This window comes from Callorhinchus milii, unplaced genomic scaffold (genome assembly GCF_018977255.1).
Source record: "Callorhinchus milii isolate IMCB2004 unplaced genomic scaffold, IMCB_Cmil_1.0 Scaffold8, whole genome shotgun sequence".
NCBI classification, from domain to species: Eukaryota; Metazoa; Chordata; class Chondrichthyes; order Chimaeriformes; family Callorhinchidae; genus Callorhinchus; species Callorhinchus milii.
The window spans coordinates 8339243-8354458 of NW_024704749.1; the positions used below are offsets into that span (position 1 = coordinate 8339243).

The 15216-nt window shown below is 53.9% G+C and overlaps 1 protein-coding gene and 2 non-coding genes across 3 annotated transcripts; 2 read left to right on the forward strand and 1 right to left on the reverse strand.

The window, feature by feature from the left end:
* Window positions 1-589: 589 nt before the first annotated feature.
* Window positions 590-13745, forward strand: dhx37 (DEAH (Asp-Glu-Ala-His) box polypeptide 37). The gene is made up of 27 exons (XM_042337371.1): window positions 590-713; window positions 1204-1373; window positions 1837-1949; window positions 2402-2747; window positions 2854-3002; window positions 3398-3490; window positions 3932-4028; window positions 4344-4457; window positions 5153-5254; window positions 5840-5954; window positions 6475-6573; window positions 6747-6814; window positions 6946-7093; window positions 7302-7378; window positions 7751-7983; window positions 8602-8713; window positions 8839-8945; window positions 9053-9241; window positions 9595-9719; window positions 9874-9990; window positions 10475-10647; window positions 10746-10860; window positions 10993-11130; window positions 11759-11853; window positions 12317-12390; window positions 12986-13083; window positions 13208-13745. Exons 1-27 carry the CDS (start codon window positions 590-592, stop codon window positions 13288-13290), a joined length of 3474 nt encoding a protein of 1157 aa, XP_042193305.1. The 3' UTR covers window positions 13291-13745.
* Window positions 13746-14658: 913 nt separating this feature from the next.
* Window positions 14659-14730, reverse strand: trnaa-ugc. The gene has a single exon. It is a non-coding gene; the product is annotated as a tRNA-Ala (tRNA).
* A 180-nt stretch (window positions 14731-14910) lies between these two features.
* On the forward strand, window positions 14911-14982 carry trnaa-ugc. Its single transcript has one exon. It is a non-coding gene; the product is annotated as a tRNA-Ala (tRNA).
* Window positions 14983-15216: the final 234 nt, after the last annotated feature.

Consider the following 15216-nt stretch of genomic DNA (forward strand, 5'->3'; position numbering starts at 1 on the left):
GGCCCACCTTAAGACCCTCCTCTTCAACCGTGCTTTCGGATCTCCCCTCTTCTTCCCCGGCCCCCGACCCCTCAGCTCAGCTCCGTAACAACAACAACAACATTACATTTGTATAGCGCCTTTCACATCAGGAGGACATCCCACGACACTGACCGTCCAGAGCCTTTGGGACGTCCTCCCGACGTGAAAGGCGCTGTGCAAATGTCATCTTGTTGTTGTTGTTGTCGTTATCAGGCTCTGTCCTGATTGGCCGCTCCCCCATTGCCTTGCTCTGATTGGCCGCTCCCCCATTGCCTTGCTCTGATTGGCCGCCTCCAGTCCTCTGCTCTGATTGGCCGCTCCCCCATTGCCTTGCTCTGATTGGCCGCCTCCAGTCCTCTGCTCTGATTGGCCGCTCCGCCCCCATTGCCTTGCTCTGATTGGCCGCTCCGCCCCCATTGCCTTGCTCTGATTGGCCGCTCCGCCCCCATTGCCTTGCTCTGATTGGCCGATCCCGAAGGCACCCTCTGATTGGGGCCTCGAGGCTCGCGCTCGGCCCTGATTGGCCGCGGGGCAGGGCGGGCCGGGCAGCGGCACGTGTTCACGGAGGATGGGGCGCGCGCGGCAGCTGAGAGCGGTCGCGGGGGGACGGCGGCGGCCTCGCGGGCCTCCGGCACCGTCCCCGGGACCGGGAGCCGCCCCCGCGCCGCTCCGGGTGCGGGTGGAGCTGTCAGGTCAGTAACTCACGGGCTCCGGCCCGCGGGCCAGGTCAGGGCTCGCGGGCCTCAGGCTCGGCCCTCTGCGCGGGGTGGGGGAAGAGTGCGGTTGCTGCGGGTTGTTGCCTAGGCAACCGGCCCCTGGGATTACCACAGTCACTACACCCCGTCGGTCAGTCATTACAGCCACCCAGTCAGTCACTACAGTCAGTCAGTCAGCCAGCCAGCCAGTCACTACACCTGGCTGACAGAACAGTTAGTTAGTTTGTTTACCCACAGCTACACACAGTCACTACACTTCACAGTAAGTCCTGGGCAGCGCTACTGTTTGCGACAAACGGCGATACGTACGTTGCGGAGCGATTCGAGATGTCTCCACGTTTATATAATCTCTCTTTCCGCCTCCACGATCCCCCCCTCCCCCTCTCCCCGCTCCCCCCTCCCCCGCTCCCCCCTCCTCTCCCCCCCTCCCCCGCTCCCCCCTCCCCACCCAAATAACCTCGTGAAGATGGAGCCAAGTTGAAAGGTGTCGATGAGAGCAACGCCCTGGTCCTGCCGGGGAAGAGGACCAAGGGAAAGCGAGCGAGGGAGGAGGCGGCGGTGCAAAGGCCACCGCTCAGCAAGAAGCGCAGGAAACAGTTGCAGAAAGTACTGGAGCTGAAAGAAAAGAAAACCCAGGTTAATTTTCCTCTCGCCTCGATGAGGAGTGCTGTGAGACGGGTTGGGGACGGGGCGGGTTGGATTGGCTCTGAGGAAACAGCGCATCGGCACGTCCGAGGCTCAGTCGACGGGTGAGCCGGGCTGTCTGGGTCCCTGGGACTCTCCCCAGCGAAAAGGGTGCTGCGTAAATGCACGTTGTTCCTCTTCAACACCTTACCAACCTGTCTGCCCTCTCTGCTTGGTGGGCACTGGCCTCGTCCTGCCCGCTTCACCATCGGCGGACGGACCTTCAGCCTTTCTGCTTCTGAATTTGAAAGGCGCTATATAGAGGTCATTCGTTGTTGACCCGGGTGGACCGAGCTGGACAAGCACAGCCCTGGGGGGGGGGGGGCTCGAGGGGGGCCACTGGGGGCCGTGGTGTTTGGGGAGGTTTGCGGTTGCCTTTGGTGCTTTAACCTCTCTCCCTGGCCCCTCCCTACAGAGAGCCGATATTCTGAGTAAACTCACGGAATGCCAGGCCACCGAGTCGGAAATGAAGCTTCTGTTCACCACCTCCAAGCTGGGCACAGGGCAGCGGCTGTACCAGACTAAGCTGTGAGTAAGATCGTTTGTTTCCATCGGCTAATCGGGCCCTCGGCTTCTCTGCCCCACATTCTGGAACTCCATCCCAGTCCCTCCGCCTCGCTCCCCTCCCACCCTTGCCTCCTTCAAGACCCGGCTCAAGACCCTCCTCCTCGACCGACCCTCCTAACCCCTGCCCTCCCGTCCCTCTTGAACCCAACCCCCCAGCTTGGGTGCAAATCCCTAACTGTTCAGCACTTTGGGACGACCTTCCGATGTGTAAGGCACTGTGTGAATGTAATTTGTTGTTGTTTCATCTTCATCTTGTTACGACAGCTTCTCTACATCCTGCCCTGAGCTCATAGTGCGTAGCCCTGGGGCTGAGGCACTTTGTGAGTCTGACACCAAGCTCTGTACTGTACCAGCTGGGGGGATATATATGAGAAATGATATGACCTTCCCTCCTCTACTCTCGTCCTCTGTAGGTGTGAAGCCGAGCCTGACGGCCCCTGTAAGATCAGCAGTATCAGTGGAGCCAACAGGCGGAGCGGGGGGTCAGAGGCGGGGGAGGAGCTAGAGTCCGAGACGAGCGAATCTTCCGAGAGCTCGAGTGAGGAGGAGGAAGAGCGAGTGGACGAAACGGAAACAGTGACAGAGACGGGTGATACAACGGCAGGATCTGAGCCACCGGTCGAAACCGGTAACCAGGCACAGAGCGCGTCGAACACAGCGGCAGCCGAGGCCCCCGCCGCCCCTGGGAAAATCCCGGAGCCAAAGCCACCCTCGCAGCCGGCCATTTTCATCCCCGTGGACAGGAGCCCGGAAATCCAGGTCTGTCTGTAGCGTTCGCCATCAGTAACGGTTCAGAACCAGGTCGCCGGGGAGAAACGCCGGGAATCTTTAACTCGTTATTTTTTTCCTTTCCTTCTCGCCGCAGGAAGCTCGGCTGCTGCTGCCGATCCTAGCGGAGGAGCAGGTGGTGATGGAGGCCGTGACGCACAACCGCGTGGTGGTGATCAGCGGCGAGACCGGCAGCGGCAAAACCACCCAGGTGCCGCAGTTCCTGTACGAGGCTGGTTACGCCAGGTACAGCGGGCTTCTCACGCGACACATGCCCCATTCACTCACAGCGCAGCGCACACAGCACAGCTCGCTCTCCCACGCACGACACACACAATCCGCTCGCACACCCACAGCCCGCTCATAACCACACACTGCACACCCACTGCTCACACCACACACTGCACACCCGCCACTCACACGCATAGCGCTCGTTCTCCGCTCGCACACAAGTCTAGCAAACTCAACTTGGACCGTGAATCAAACCAGCGAGCTCCCACTCCATAAGCCGCTGCTCTGCTCACTCTGCCCTGGGGGAGAGGAGCTGCTGAGTGTTCTGTATTCTTTATTGAATTGTGCACAGCCTGTGGGGATGTGGCTGACATGTTGCTAAGCAGCTGTGTGTAAAACCTTGTCCGCAGCGGTGACGGGATCATCGGGGTGACGGAGCCCAGGAGAGTGGCCGCCGTCAGCATGTCCCAGCGCGTGGCCAAGGAAATGAACCTCTCAGACAGGTGCGGAGCGCTCTCTCTCTCTCTCTTCATTAATGTCACGTGGAGCATGTGTGAAGTCATCAAGCGGAACTCACTAACTGTTTATCCAGCCTCGTTACTGAATTGTGAGCCTGTAAATCTGGTAAAGTGGCATTACCTTGTAGCTCACAAGTGTTGGTGCAGTGCTGGGGGGGGCATTGCCAGAGGTGCTTGGGAAACAGCTGGGGATGAGAGCTCCATGTGCTCTTTGCTGACGGAGTGGATCCTGGCTCGGTCCAGCTGTTCATTCAAGGGGGAGAATCGCATCTCTTGATCCCGAACCCCGGCTCGGGTGGAAACCCTTCACTGTCCTACGCCTTGGGACGTCCTACCGAGGCACTGTGTAAATGTAATTTGTTGTTGTTGTTGGGAATGGTGGGGTTTTTGTCTGCTCTCCTGTTTGACCCGACTTGTGCTTTTAAGGGTGGTCTCGTACCAGATTCGATACGAAGGCAACACGACCGAAAACACGAAAATAAAGTTCATGACGGACGGCGTGCTGCTGAAGGAAATCCAGAGGGTGAGTGACGCTCGTCACCCGGTGTCTGTCTTACTGCTCTCTACCCTTGCAGTCTCTTACCTCTCCCCAGTCTGTGCACTCCTCCATGTGTGGGTGGGAATACAGAGGGCTCTCTGTGTGTGGGTGTGTGTGACAGTGAGTTGGTAGTCAGACTCCGTCACTGTCAAGAGCTCCGGGAAGCTACCCTGCATGAAGGGCACTATGTAAGTGCAAGTTGATTTTGTTGGTGTGTGTGTGAGAGAGAGAGGGAGAGACACAGAGTATGTAGACCTCAGTCCTAGCTGGTGACTGTGAGTACTGTTTGCAATGTTCCAGGACTTCCTGCTTACAAAGTACAAAGTGATCATCATCGACGAGGCTCACGAGAGGAGTGTGTACACGGACATCCTGATTGGGCTGCTGTCTCGCATCGTTCCTCTACGGGCAAAGGTAGTGGAAGGGCTGTAAGCCTGAGGAGCGCTGTACTGTCGGGAGGAGATGTTAAACCCAGTTCCCGTCTTTGCCTGTTCAAGTAGATGTTAACAATCCCACGGCACAAAAGGGAAAGGTGTGTCCTACCCCTGCTCCCAGTGCCCTGGCTCCCAATTCAATGGGTAAATTGGTCACTCACTGAGTGGGACTGTTTGTGGGAACTTGCTTGCCATACAGTGTTCTCACTGGCAAGCTGTGCGGTTTTAGCTAACTCAAGCAGTTACCCCAACACACACTCTGGGGTCCCCAAGCCTTGGCTCCTGCCAACCTGCGCCTAATACTTTCCGGAATTAGATAAGCAGGATGCGTTCCTCCAGGGAGAGAGAGAGAGAGAGTGCGCGTTCCATTCCCACAGTTTGGTTTGGAGACTCTTAAGCATGGTGATGTGTTTCCGTATGTGTCAGACACCCGGATGCCCCCCCCCCTTCCCCCACCAAATTGTGGGAACCTGCTGCATGCAAATTGACTGCCACATTTAGTTACAACCATATCGCTCGACAGTGAAGCGCTTTGAATTGTTTCCGCATCATTCAGAGCCGAAAGAATACAAGGCTGGAAGGACGTCACTGAATAAATGGTAGCATCCGGGTGTGTGTTTGGCCAATGTGTACTTGCTGAGTGTTTCTGACCCTTGTAGCGTGTGTTTTCCTCAGAGAGGCCGGCCGCTCAAGCTGATTATCATGTCCGCCACGCTGCGAGTGGAAGACTTCACAGCCAACGAGAGCCTGTTTCCTGCTCGTCCCCCCGTCATCGAGGTACGGTCTTCACTTCACATCACATCGCTCTCCATCATTTGCTGTGTAGTCAGTCAGTCAGTCTGCGGATCAGTCAGTAGCTTGTAGTTGGTGAGTGGGGACTTTGACATCCCATTGCTGGAGCTGTGGTCGTCTCTCTCTCTCATTCAAGAACGCAGCATTACAATGGGATGACATTAAACAATGCGGAAAAGACATTAAACTGTTAAAGGTCGTGTTCTGTGCCTGTTTGGATGGACATTAAAGATTCTATGGCACTCCTTAAAAGAGAAGGAATTTTTTTCTTGCGGCCCTCCCTCTCCTGTTAAAGTTGTTCCTTCACAGGGTGGCCGTTTGTGAGATATTGCTGTGCGCACCTTGGTTGCCCTGTTCGCCTGCAAAGCACACATATTGTGGGCTCGTACCGCACCGTCATTTCTAAATGTGTGTGAGGGTTTAGCGTGTAGTCTAGTTGGGAGTTAAACCTGGCAGCAAAGGGTTATAGCTGAGGTCTAGTTGAGTACTCGCTGTGTTTGCCCGAGTCCCTGTGTGTGTGCCAATGAGACCCGCGTGGTGTGTGACCTGTTTTCTGGCCCCGGTTCTCAGGTGGGCACCAGGCAGTTTGCCGTCACCGTTCACTTCAACAAACGCACGCCACTCGACGACTACGCGGGCGAGGCTTTCAGGAAAATTTGCAAAATCCATCGCATGTTACCTCCGGGTAAGAGCAAACTTCCCTCTCGCACCCATCACTGCTTCCTTCATTCCTTACTGTCGGTCTCTCTCTCATTCATTCACTGTGCGTGTACATGTCTCTTAATCATTCTGCGTGTGTGTGTATCTCTCTTACAGCCACTGTGTGCACGTGTCTTGAGTTTATTCGCTCTGGGACTCTACCCTGCACGAGGGGCGCAATATAAATGCCAGTTGTTGTTGCTGTTAATCATTCTGTGTATATCTTTCATTCAATCAATATGTGTGTGTGTATCTCTGTGTGGTTTGATCATTCTGTCTCTCATTCAATCACTGTGTGTGTGTGTGTGTGTGTCTCCCTCTCTCGATTCATTCTTCTGTGTTTCTCTCTTTCGTAAGTTTGCTCAGTCTGCGTCTTGTCTTTCCAGGTTCCCGGGTTAAGATTGAGAAGAGTTAACATTTTCTGTTTGACCGTTCGTTGCCAGGCTCTCTGGAGGCTCACCCTCTCTCTCTCTCTCTCATTCTCTCTTGTGTCTGTCTGCCTGCAGGTGGGATCCTAGTGTTCCTGACAGGACAGGCTGAGGTGCACTCCCTGTGTAGGAGGCTGCGGAGATCCTTCCCACACCGTCCTGGCCACAGCGGCAAAGGTACAGTTTCCGTGCGTGAGTACGTGCGAGATGCCGCAGCGTTGCCGAGAGTCATACACACACATTCATAGAGCACATTCACACTCACGCTCACACAAACACTCACTTGCTCACGCGCGCACGCACACACACACACTTGTTAACAGTCTCTCTTCTCTCCCCAATAATGGTAGAAAAGGACCAGGCTGAAGATGAGACGAAAGAAATGAAAAGATTTAAAAAAGCAAAAGCCAAAGCTGTGGTACGTTTGCAGCCCTGTGTGTACGCTGCTGCTCGACGGACTCCTGTGTGTTGCAAGTTCCTGACCCTGGGGAGGGGGAAGGGAGAAAAAGCCAAACTTGGTGTTAATCTGCCGTTGTTTCCCCGCTGTAGACTTTGCCGAGGATCGACCTCGCCAATTATTCTTCGGTGCCGCTGGAGGAGGAAGAGGCTGAAGATCGGGAGGCAGGGAGCGATGGTGATGGGGAGGCCGGCTCTGACGCTGACCTGGACCTGGGAGATGGTGACGGTGCTGAGGCTGGTGAGTGTCTACCGCCCGGTGTGAGCCCGGCATCGCGCTGCACCTGCCGATTCCCTCCCTGCGGCGACACAGACAAATCCAGAATATTTTACCCAAACGCAAGCGTTGCCGGGTTCCCGATGGAATGTAAAGGCTGTGACCGAGGGGGGTGGTGGGGGTGCCGCAGAGATATGCAAGCTTCTTCTGACTTTACATTTTCCGTCGACAGCAGAGACGCCTGATCCGTCTATTCCCCTCTACGTTCTTCCTCTATATTCAATGCTGTCTGCAGAGAATCAAGCAAAGGTGAGCAAGCATTCTTTCTCTCGCCCATTCCTCCCTCGATTTGGGGCGATAGAAGAAGTACATGGTAGCAAAATGTGAACCAGATTAACACTTACAAACAGGGTGGTGCAGCGACACGGGGGCCATGGGGCAGGCGGGAGGAGGGTGAGTGGCATGTTTGGTACAGAAACCAGGAAGTGTTCCTTTCAGGGCTGGAGTGGAGGGGTGGGGTGGGGGAGTTGAGGCTGGTTCCTGGGCACCTTCCTCCCCCACGTCCCGCCTCGGCAGAGATTAAAAGACGATGATTTGGAGGGGGGGGGTTGGATTTGAGTCCTGACTTTGTGCTGACCGGCACTGGCCACTCTCTCTCTCTCTCTCTCTCTCTGTCGTCAGGTTTTCCGGCCGGCGCCGGGCGGCACCCGGCTGTGTGTGGTGGCCACCAACGTGGCGGAGACCTCGCTGACCATCCCCGGCATCAAGTACGTGGTGGACTGCGGGAAATCCAAGAGACGCTTCTACGATCAGCTCACAGGAGTCTCGACATTCCGGGTCACCTGGATCTCACAGGCCTCGGCTAACCAGAGAGCGGGGCGCGCAGGACGCACAGAGCCAGGCCACTGTTACAGGTCAGTGTCCCACACACAGTCGTGGATTGAAGTGATCAAATTATTATTTTGGTGGGGTGGGGGGGCGGTGGGGATTAGTATCCACCAAAAGCGATTCGGGTTCCTGCTCACTGCCAGCTAAACAGAGGCGTGTGGAGTAAGGAAACTTGCCTAAGGTTTCGCCCTGTGCCCGGGATTCGAACTCAGGCGAGCGCTCTAACCACTAAGCTGCAGGACTCCGTGGTTCCTTTGCTGAGGAATTGCCCCATATTTTGCAGTCAGTAGATTGCTGTAAGAACAGCCAGGAGGTGTTGAGTGGACAGAGAGAGAGAGAGAGAGAGAGAGAGAGCCCTGCCCTCTCCCCCACTCCCAGCCGCCCACCTGCACATCCCAGCAGCCGTGGGACGGAGAGGAGAAAGGGGAACGGGGGCTTTTGTCAGTCCTGGTGTTGCAGTAACAGACTTGAGGCACCAGGGGGCAGGCGCGGCCCCCCCCGTGTTAGACCGTGACCCCGTGTCGTCATCACGCTACATGTACATGTTTTTTCAGGGCGGGGGTGGTGGTGGGGCGGGTGGGTGTGCTCTGCTCTCCGGGTGTCTGTGTGACGGGTCCGGGACTAAACACTGCGCTCGTTCCCAGGCTCTACTCTTCTGCTGTCTTTGCCGACTTCGAGGAATTCTCTCCAGCGGAGATCACCCGGAGGCCCGTGGACGACCTGGTTCTGCAGATGAAAGACCTGAACATTGAAAAGGTGTGAGTGGGGGGGGGGGGGGGGGGGGGGGGGGGGGGGGGGGGGGGGAAGGAGGGTGATCTATGTGTGTGGTGTGGGAGGCTGGCGTGTGTGCGTCCTGGCTGAATTTGGTGTGTGTTTGGCAGGTGGTAAACTTCCCATTCCCGACCCCCCCGTCCCGGGAGTCGCTGGTGTCCGCGGAGGAGCTGCTCATTTCCCTGGGAGCGCTGGTGGAGCCGCTGCAAACCGGGAGGTAGGAGCAGGCCGTGTGTCTGTGTGTCTGTGTGTGTGTGTCTCGGGCACCTCGTCCCGCTCGATCGCCCGCCTGCTGTTTAACCCGGACCCTGCGGTTTGTTTCAGGTACAAAGAGTTGGAGAGGGCGAAGCTGAGCTGCCCCATTTCCCCGCTCGGCAGAGCCATGGCCTCCTTCCCGGTGGCACCACGATACGCCAAGATGCTGGCACTGAGCCGTCAGCACGATTGCATGCAGTACGCCATCACACTGGTGTCTGCACTCACCGTGCGAGAGCTGTTCGAGGAGTTTAACAGGTCAGGCCCTCGGGCTATCACATTACAGCGCCACCATCACGGTATCATTACAGACAACGGTCTCACACACACAGTCACACACATGTGCAATCACACACCTACACAGTCAATCACAGCATTGTACGGTTGCTCAACGGTGTCTAATTTGTGGTATTTCCTAACAGTTTGACTTATTAAGGAATCGTACCAAAATTGCCGGAGACCCGCTGCTGGAGAGGCTACCATATTTCTTGTTAAGAAACAGCGCATGCTAGCTGCCTGGTGCAATGAGCTGTACTTTGCTGCAAAGTGACAACACGGATGTGTGTGTGTGGGTGTGCACCCGTGTGATGTGCTCCTCTTGCTCCCCACAGGCCAGCGGTCAACGAGGAGGAGACACAGAAGCTTAAGGGGAAGAGAGCTCGCGTGGCACAAATGCAGCGGATTTGGGCGGGGCAGGGTGTGTCGCTGAAGCTGGGAGACCTCATGGTTGTGCTGGGTACGGATGTGTTACACTGACACTTGGCTGTATACCGTGCCAGACCTTAGCCACATTCACCGGTCGCTGAGGGAACCCGCAGTGTGTCCGCCGTCGGAGCGGGGGGTGGTGGTGGAGGGGGAGCCCCTCTCTGACGTGTTTCTCTTGCTTGCAGGGGCCGTGGGAGCCTGTGAGTTCGCGGGCTGCACCCTCCACTTCTGCACCCAGAACGGCCTCCGATACAAAGCCATGCTGGAGATCCGCCGGCTGCGAGCACAGCTGACCAACGCCAGTGAGTGTGTGCCGAGGGAGGGAGAATGTGCCGGGGGCCAGTAAATTGGGGAACATCAACCAGGAGCCGGTGTTTATATATATATATATATATATATATATATACACACACGCACACATACACACACCTCCCCAGCCACCAGCACTCACTGCGCTGGTGGTGCTCAGAGTGGGAGGGCACTCGGGCTGATGTCAAAGAGGGAATGAGACTGGAGTTTCTCCTGGTTTTCTCTTGGCCTCCAGACCTCTGGATTAATCGGATGTTCACCGCACAGGCTATGCGAGAGTGTGTGTGTGTGTGTGTGTGTTTGTGGGGGCGGGTGGGGAGAGAGTGTCCACGTGTGTGAGTTTGTGTGTGACGTCACGGTGTGCACATCGCTACCCTGTTTGCCTACAAATACCATTGACAGCACCTTCCTTGTTGCTTTAGTTAGTTAGTTGGTTGTTGTATCTCTGTAATCTGTGTCCATGTTGCTGCTCTCCAGCCAATGCCATTTACCCGGAGGCGGGGCTGTTTGTCGACCCCAAAATGAAGCCCCCCCTGGAGTCGCAGGTGACGATGCTGAGACAGATGGTGTTGGCGGGGCTGGGAGATCAGGTCGCCAGGAGGCTGCCCCCGGGGGAGGTGCTGGAGGACAAGTGGAGAAACGCTTACAAGGTGAGGTCAATGTTGGTGCGGGGAGGTGGGTGGGGTGGGGGGTGAATATGTACGTGTTAGTCTTTGATTTTGACCCCGTTTCCTCTCGTTCTCCGCAGACTCCGCTTCTGGATGATCCGGTGTTTATCCACCCCAGCTCCGTGCTGTTCAAGCAGCTGCCGGAGTTTGTGGTTTACCAGGAGATCGTGGAGACCTCCAAGATGTACATGAAAGGTATGGCTGGTCACGGGTGGGGGGGGCGCCACCCGCACGTTTCCCCCTCGCTCAGGAGGCTCTGAGCTTCGGAATCAGATCATTGTCCTAATGTGCTTCCCCCTCTCCCCCCTCCCCCCCCCCCACCACCAGGACTGACGGAGATCGAGGCAGAGTGGATTCCCCTCCTGCTGCCCCGGTACACTCACTTTGAGAAGCCGCTGGAGACGCCCCCCCCAAGTTACTGCCCTGACACTGGCCGGGTCAGGTGTCACCGAGCCAGCACCTTCTGTAAGTATAACCCCTGCCTCCATGGGTGTACGGTGATTTATTTATTTGTGGCTTATGTATGTCATTTACTGCAGTTTTCAGCCTGTTGCTTAATTGGTCGCTCTCGCGCCTCCGACTCAGAAGGTTGTGGGCTCAAGCCCCCTCACGTCGAGGACTTTGACTCAATAATAATAATAATAATCCTTGCATTTGATGCAGTGACTTATCACGTCGTTGAGACGTCTCAAAGCGCTTCACAGAATATACCGTAAAGTGTAGGTTCTGTGCATTAAAGCGGAAGCCAGTTTGCACACAGCAGTGTCCCACAAACGGTCGTGGAGTGAGCGACCAAATTTTATCTGGGGGATTGTTGGCCAGGACACCGGGGAAGAGAAAGAGAAACTCCCTTCTTTTTGAACAGTGCCGTGGGATCTTTAACGTCAGGCAGGTGGGACCTGGGTTTAATGTCTCATCCAAAAGATGAGTTCACTGTCCGAGCTAATGCTCTGCATTACCTGAGGGTTATTCCACAGGGTAGTTTATACAAGAAAGGGGGAAAGAAGGTTAACGTTTTTTTCGGTGGATTAGAGACTGATGTTTGGTGAAATGTTGACAAACTATCTGCCCTCTTCTCTCTCTCTCTCTCTAGACCGAGTGGGCTGGCAGCTGCCGGCGGTGGAAATGGACTATCCAGAAGGGCTGGACAGATTCAAACACTTTGCCAAGTTTTTACTGGAAGGAAAGGTGAGGAGTCAGTGCCCTGGAGAAGCAGCTGATCTCTGGTGGGCGGCGGAGGGAGGACATTGCCTCGGAGGCAGTGGGAGAGGAACGAGCCAGGCCCTCACTCCTGTCCAGTGATAGATGCAGACTTGTGTATGATGAGGGGTCTGGTGAGCTATGGGGTGGGGGGGGGTGTTAATGCTGCATACCTTGGGATATCCTCCCAACGTTTGAAAGGCACAGTACAAAAGTTGTTGTTGTCGCACACGCCTGTTATATTCACCACTATAGTTCCAGCTAAGGCAGAATCCAAACATTCTCTTCCTCGCTTCCCTCCCTGTGGGTTGTGTTCAGTATGAGCTCAGGTGCCAAAGGACCAGGCACTTAACTCAATGCATCGCCCGCCTGATCTCTCCCTCCTGGACTTGGTGATTACTCACTCGGCTGATGTCTATCAATGACTGTATCTTTTCCTCTTTTCATTAAGGTCATTAAGAAGTTTGCTTCGTACACCAGCTGTCTGCTCTCCAGCCCGGCAGTCCTGTTGAAGACCTGGGCCAAGTAGGTTTGGGGTTTGAAGCTTCTGCGGTCGGTGTAACGGAGGCATTCGCTGTAACGTCACTGAATATATTGTAAAGTTAATTATAAAAACACAGTTTTGCTCTCTTCTGAGAGAAGCAGCATTTTAATAGCTTTATTCAAGTGTGTGTGTGTGTCTGTGTCTGGTTTCTTGGAACTAGAGTGACCATACATCCCTGATTCCCGGGGACAGTCTCTGGATAAGGTATTGTGCCAAATTTGCCCTGTCTTGAGTTTAGCGACAAACTGAGTAAGAACAATAAAACTCTAAAACAGAGACACTCATCAGTGAAACACAGCCATTAATCCAACAAGCTTCTGCATCAGATGTTGTGGTGAGTTACATTTTTGTGTGGGTGTATGTTCCTGGATCTGGTTTGCAAAATGTGGTCACCCTACTTACAACAACATGGATTTGGGTGTAACAACTGACATCCTACTTGGGACATCCTCCCGACATGAAAGGCGCTGTATCAATGCAGTTCGTTGTTGGTGCTGGTGATGTATCTGCTGAATCCAGTTCTTGTGATTTGGGTTGACACTGACTCCAATGACCTAGAGCTCTGACCTTTCTCAGGCTTCAGCCCAGGACGGACATATTGCTACAAGCTTTGGCCTCGGAGGGCGTGGACTGCCGGGAAGCCCTGCTCACCACCTGGAAGAAAAGTAACCAATGTGAGTATAACAGGCGGCTGGATCTGGATGTTCTTCACGTCAAATGTGTTTGAGTTGCTGTTAGTTCACTGAGTGTATCTGTAGTCTGAAGCTTTCTCTTCCTGCTCTCTACCTTTTTGGACAGACCTGTTGTCCGCCTACTGCCAGTGGCTGCCTGAAGCAATGCACGCCGATATCGCAAAGAATTGGCCTCCCACGGACATTTAGTGTGGACTATGTGCAGAGGAATTGTACCGTTGGCTCTGCAGTGTGGACTTGTTGCTTGCTCTCTGTGTGGTGAATCGATGCAGTGTGGAGACCACCCAGTGATGCTTCGTGCAAGGATAAACCGGAAAAGGAAACACAGATAAACAGGAAAAGCCCATTTGACGATTGGGACCGGAGGAGAAGGTGGAAGTGCAAGAGAACACTTTTCCCAGAGAGTTGCATTGGATTATTAACAATACCTCATTAACCTGCAGCAGAGAGCTGTGCTGTTTGATAAGGCAGTGATGCTTCGCCGCATTTCACTGAAATTGTAATCTCAATACATCGGGAAAGTTGTGTTTTTTTTAAAAATCTGTATCTTTGTTAAGACGGGTGGTCTTTATAAGACCGGTTAAAGAACTGTCCTGAACAAGGAGGCAAAACCTTTATAAAATACTGTTCTGTTTAAAACACAATTCAAAACCTGTGTGGATCATTTTGTTTGCGCACGTCGCTGAAACCTCACTAACAACTGCGCTGCCGGTGTTGCGAGGATCGGCTGGTTCAGCTTGTTATGCCAATTCAAAGATAGGCTTTGAAAACGCTGGCGCAATTGGCCGCCGCGTTCGCCCACAAATATACAGTCAATTCACTTTACAGTGTGTTCTGTGAAGCGCTTTGGGACGTCCTCCTGACGTGAAAAGCGCTATATCAAATGCAAGGATTATTATTATTATTATTATCCTGTGGAGCGCTTTGAAACAGATGTCTTAACGATGTGATAAAGGTGCCGTGCCAACGGCCAGGATTATTATTTGATCCTTCTCTCCGTGCTTCTTAATTCCAGGTTATCAATCTATCTCACTGACTCTGCGGGGCATTGCAGGCCACAGTATGCTGAGAATCCCACTCCTGTAACCGGTTAAATTCTAATTTTGCCCTCAAAATGCACAAGTCCATTCATTTTACAATATATTCTGTGAAGGCGCTTTGAGGCGTCTCCCAACGACACGACGAGGCGCTGTATCAACTGCGGGGATTGTTATCGATTTTTAAAAAAAAAAATAGCAACGAATAATAAATCTCCTGGTCTGCATCCCTTTGCAGGAGGGCAGGATCTTCGCCCGTTTATTCCCTTCGCGCAGAGCCGCCCTTTTTCTTTACCGACCAAAGCCGTAGAAAAGCCATTCGCGTCCCTGCCAGAATTATTATTATTATTATTATTATTATTATAATAATACGCCAACGAGATTCAATCCGGTGTGTGTTGGAGGTGGCGGGGGGGGGGGGGGGTTTGGCTGCTTTTATCAGCAGCTCTAATTAATTAATCAATCAATCAATCCATCAATCTAATTAATTAAAAGGGTTTTTCTTTTTTTAAAAAAAAAGTGGAGATGCCGGGGATTGAACCCGGGGCCTCATACATGCAAAGCATGCGCTCTACCACTGAGCTACATCCCCGATGACAAGTCGAGGTGTGGGAAAAAGTGACCTCTTTTTCAACGACAGGATTCCTAATGTACTTGAACGTCAGTCACCCCCCCCACGGCCCGCGGGGGGGCGCTACGTCCAGTCCAGGCGGGAGTTTGTGAGTATAGTTTTTTTTTATATACAGTTAATTGCCTTCTGCATAGCGTCATTGGGGATGTAGCTCAGTGGTAGAGCGCATGCTTTGCATGTATGAGGCCCCGGGTTCAATCCCCGGCATCTCCACTGCGGGAGTGTTTTTTTGTGGGTGTGTGTGTGTGTGTGTGTGTCCTTATTAATAATTTTTTTTATTATTTAAAAAAAGCAACGAATGAAATTGCATTTTTTTTTGGGGGGGGGCGCTTTATTTGGGAGGAGGAGGGGGGGGATGAGGGGATGATTTTTTTTTTGGAGTCACGTCGAGCTATTTATTTGCGAAACAATCGAGCGCGCGAGCGCACGCGCGCACGCTGGCAGGTT

What these genes read in the sequence shown, in the direction of transcription:
- dhx37 (XM_042337371.1), top strand. Translation starts at nt 590, where the DNA reads ATGGGGCGCGCGCGGCAGCTGAGAGCGGTCGCGGGGGGACGGCGGCGG. An exon ending in TCCTGGCCACAGCGGCAAAG is followed by an intron (nt 6,574 to 6,746) that starts GTACAGTTTCCG and finishes CAATAATGGTAG; the next exon opens with AAAAGGACCAGGCTGAAGAT. An exon ending in TGGTGACGGTGCTGAGGCTG is followed by an intron (nt 7,094 to 7,301) that starts GTGAGTGTCTAC and finishes TTCCGTCGACAG; the next exon opens with CAGAGACGCCTGATCCGTCT.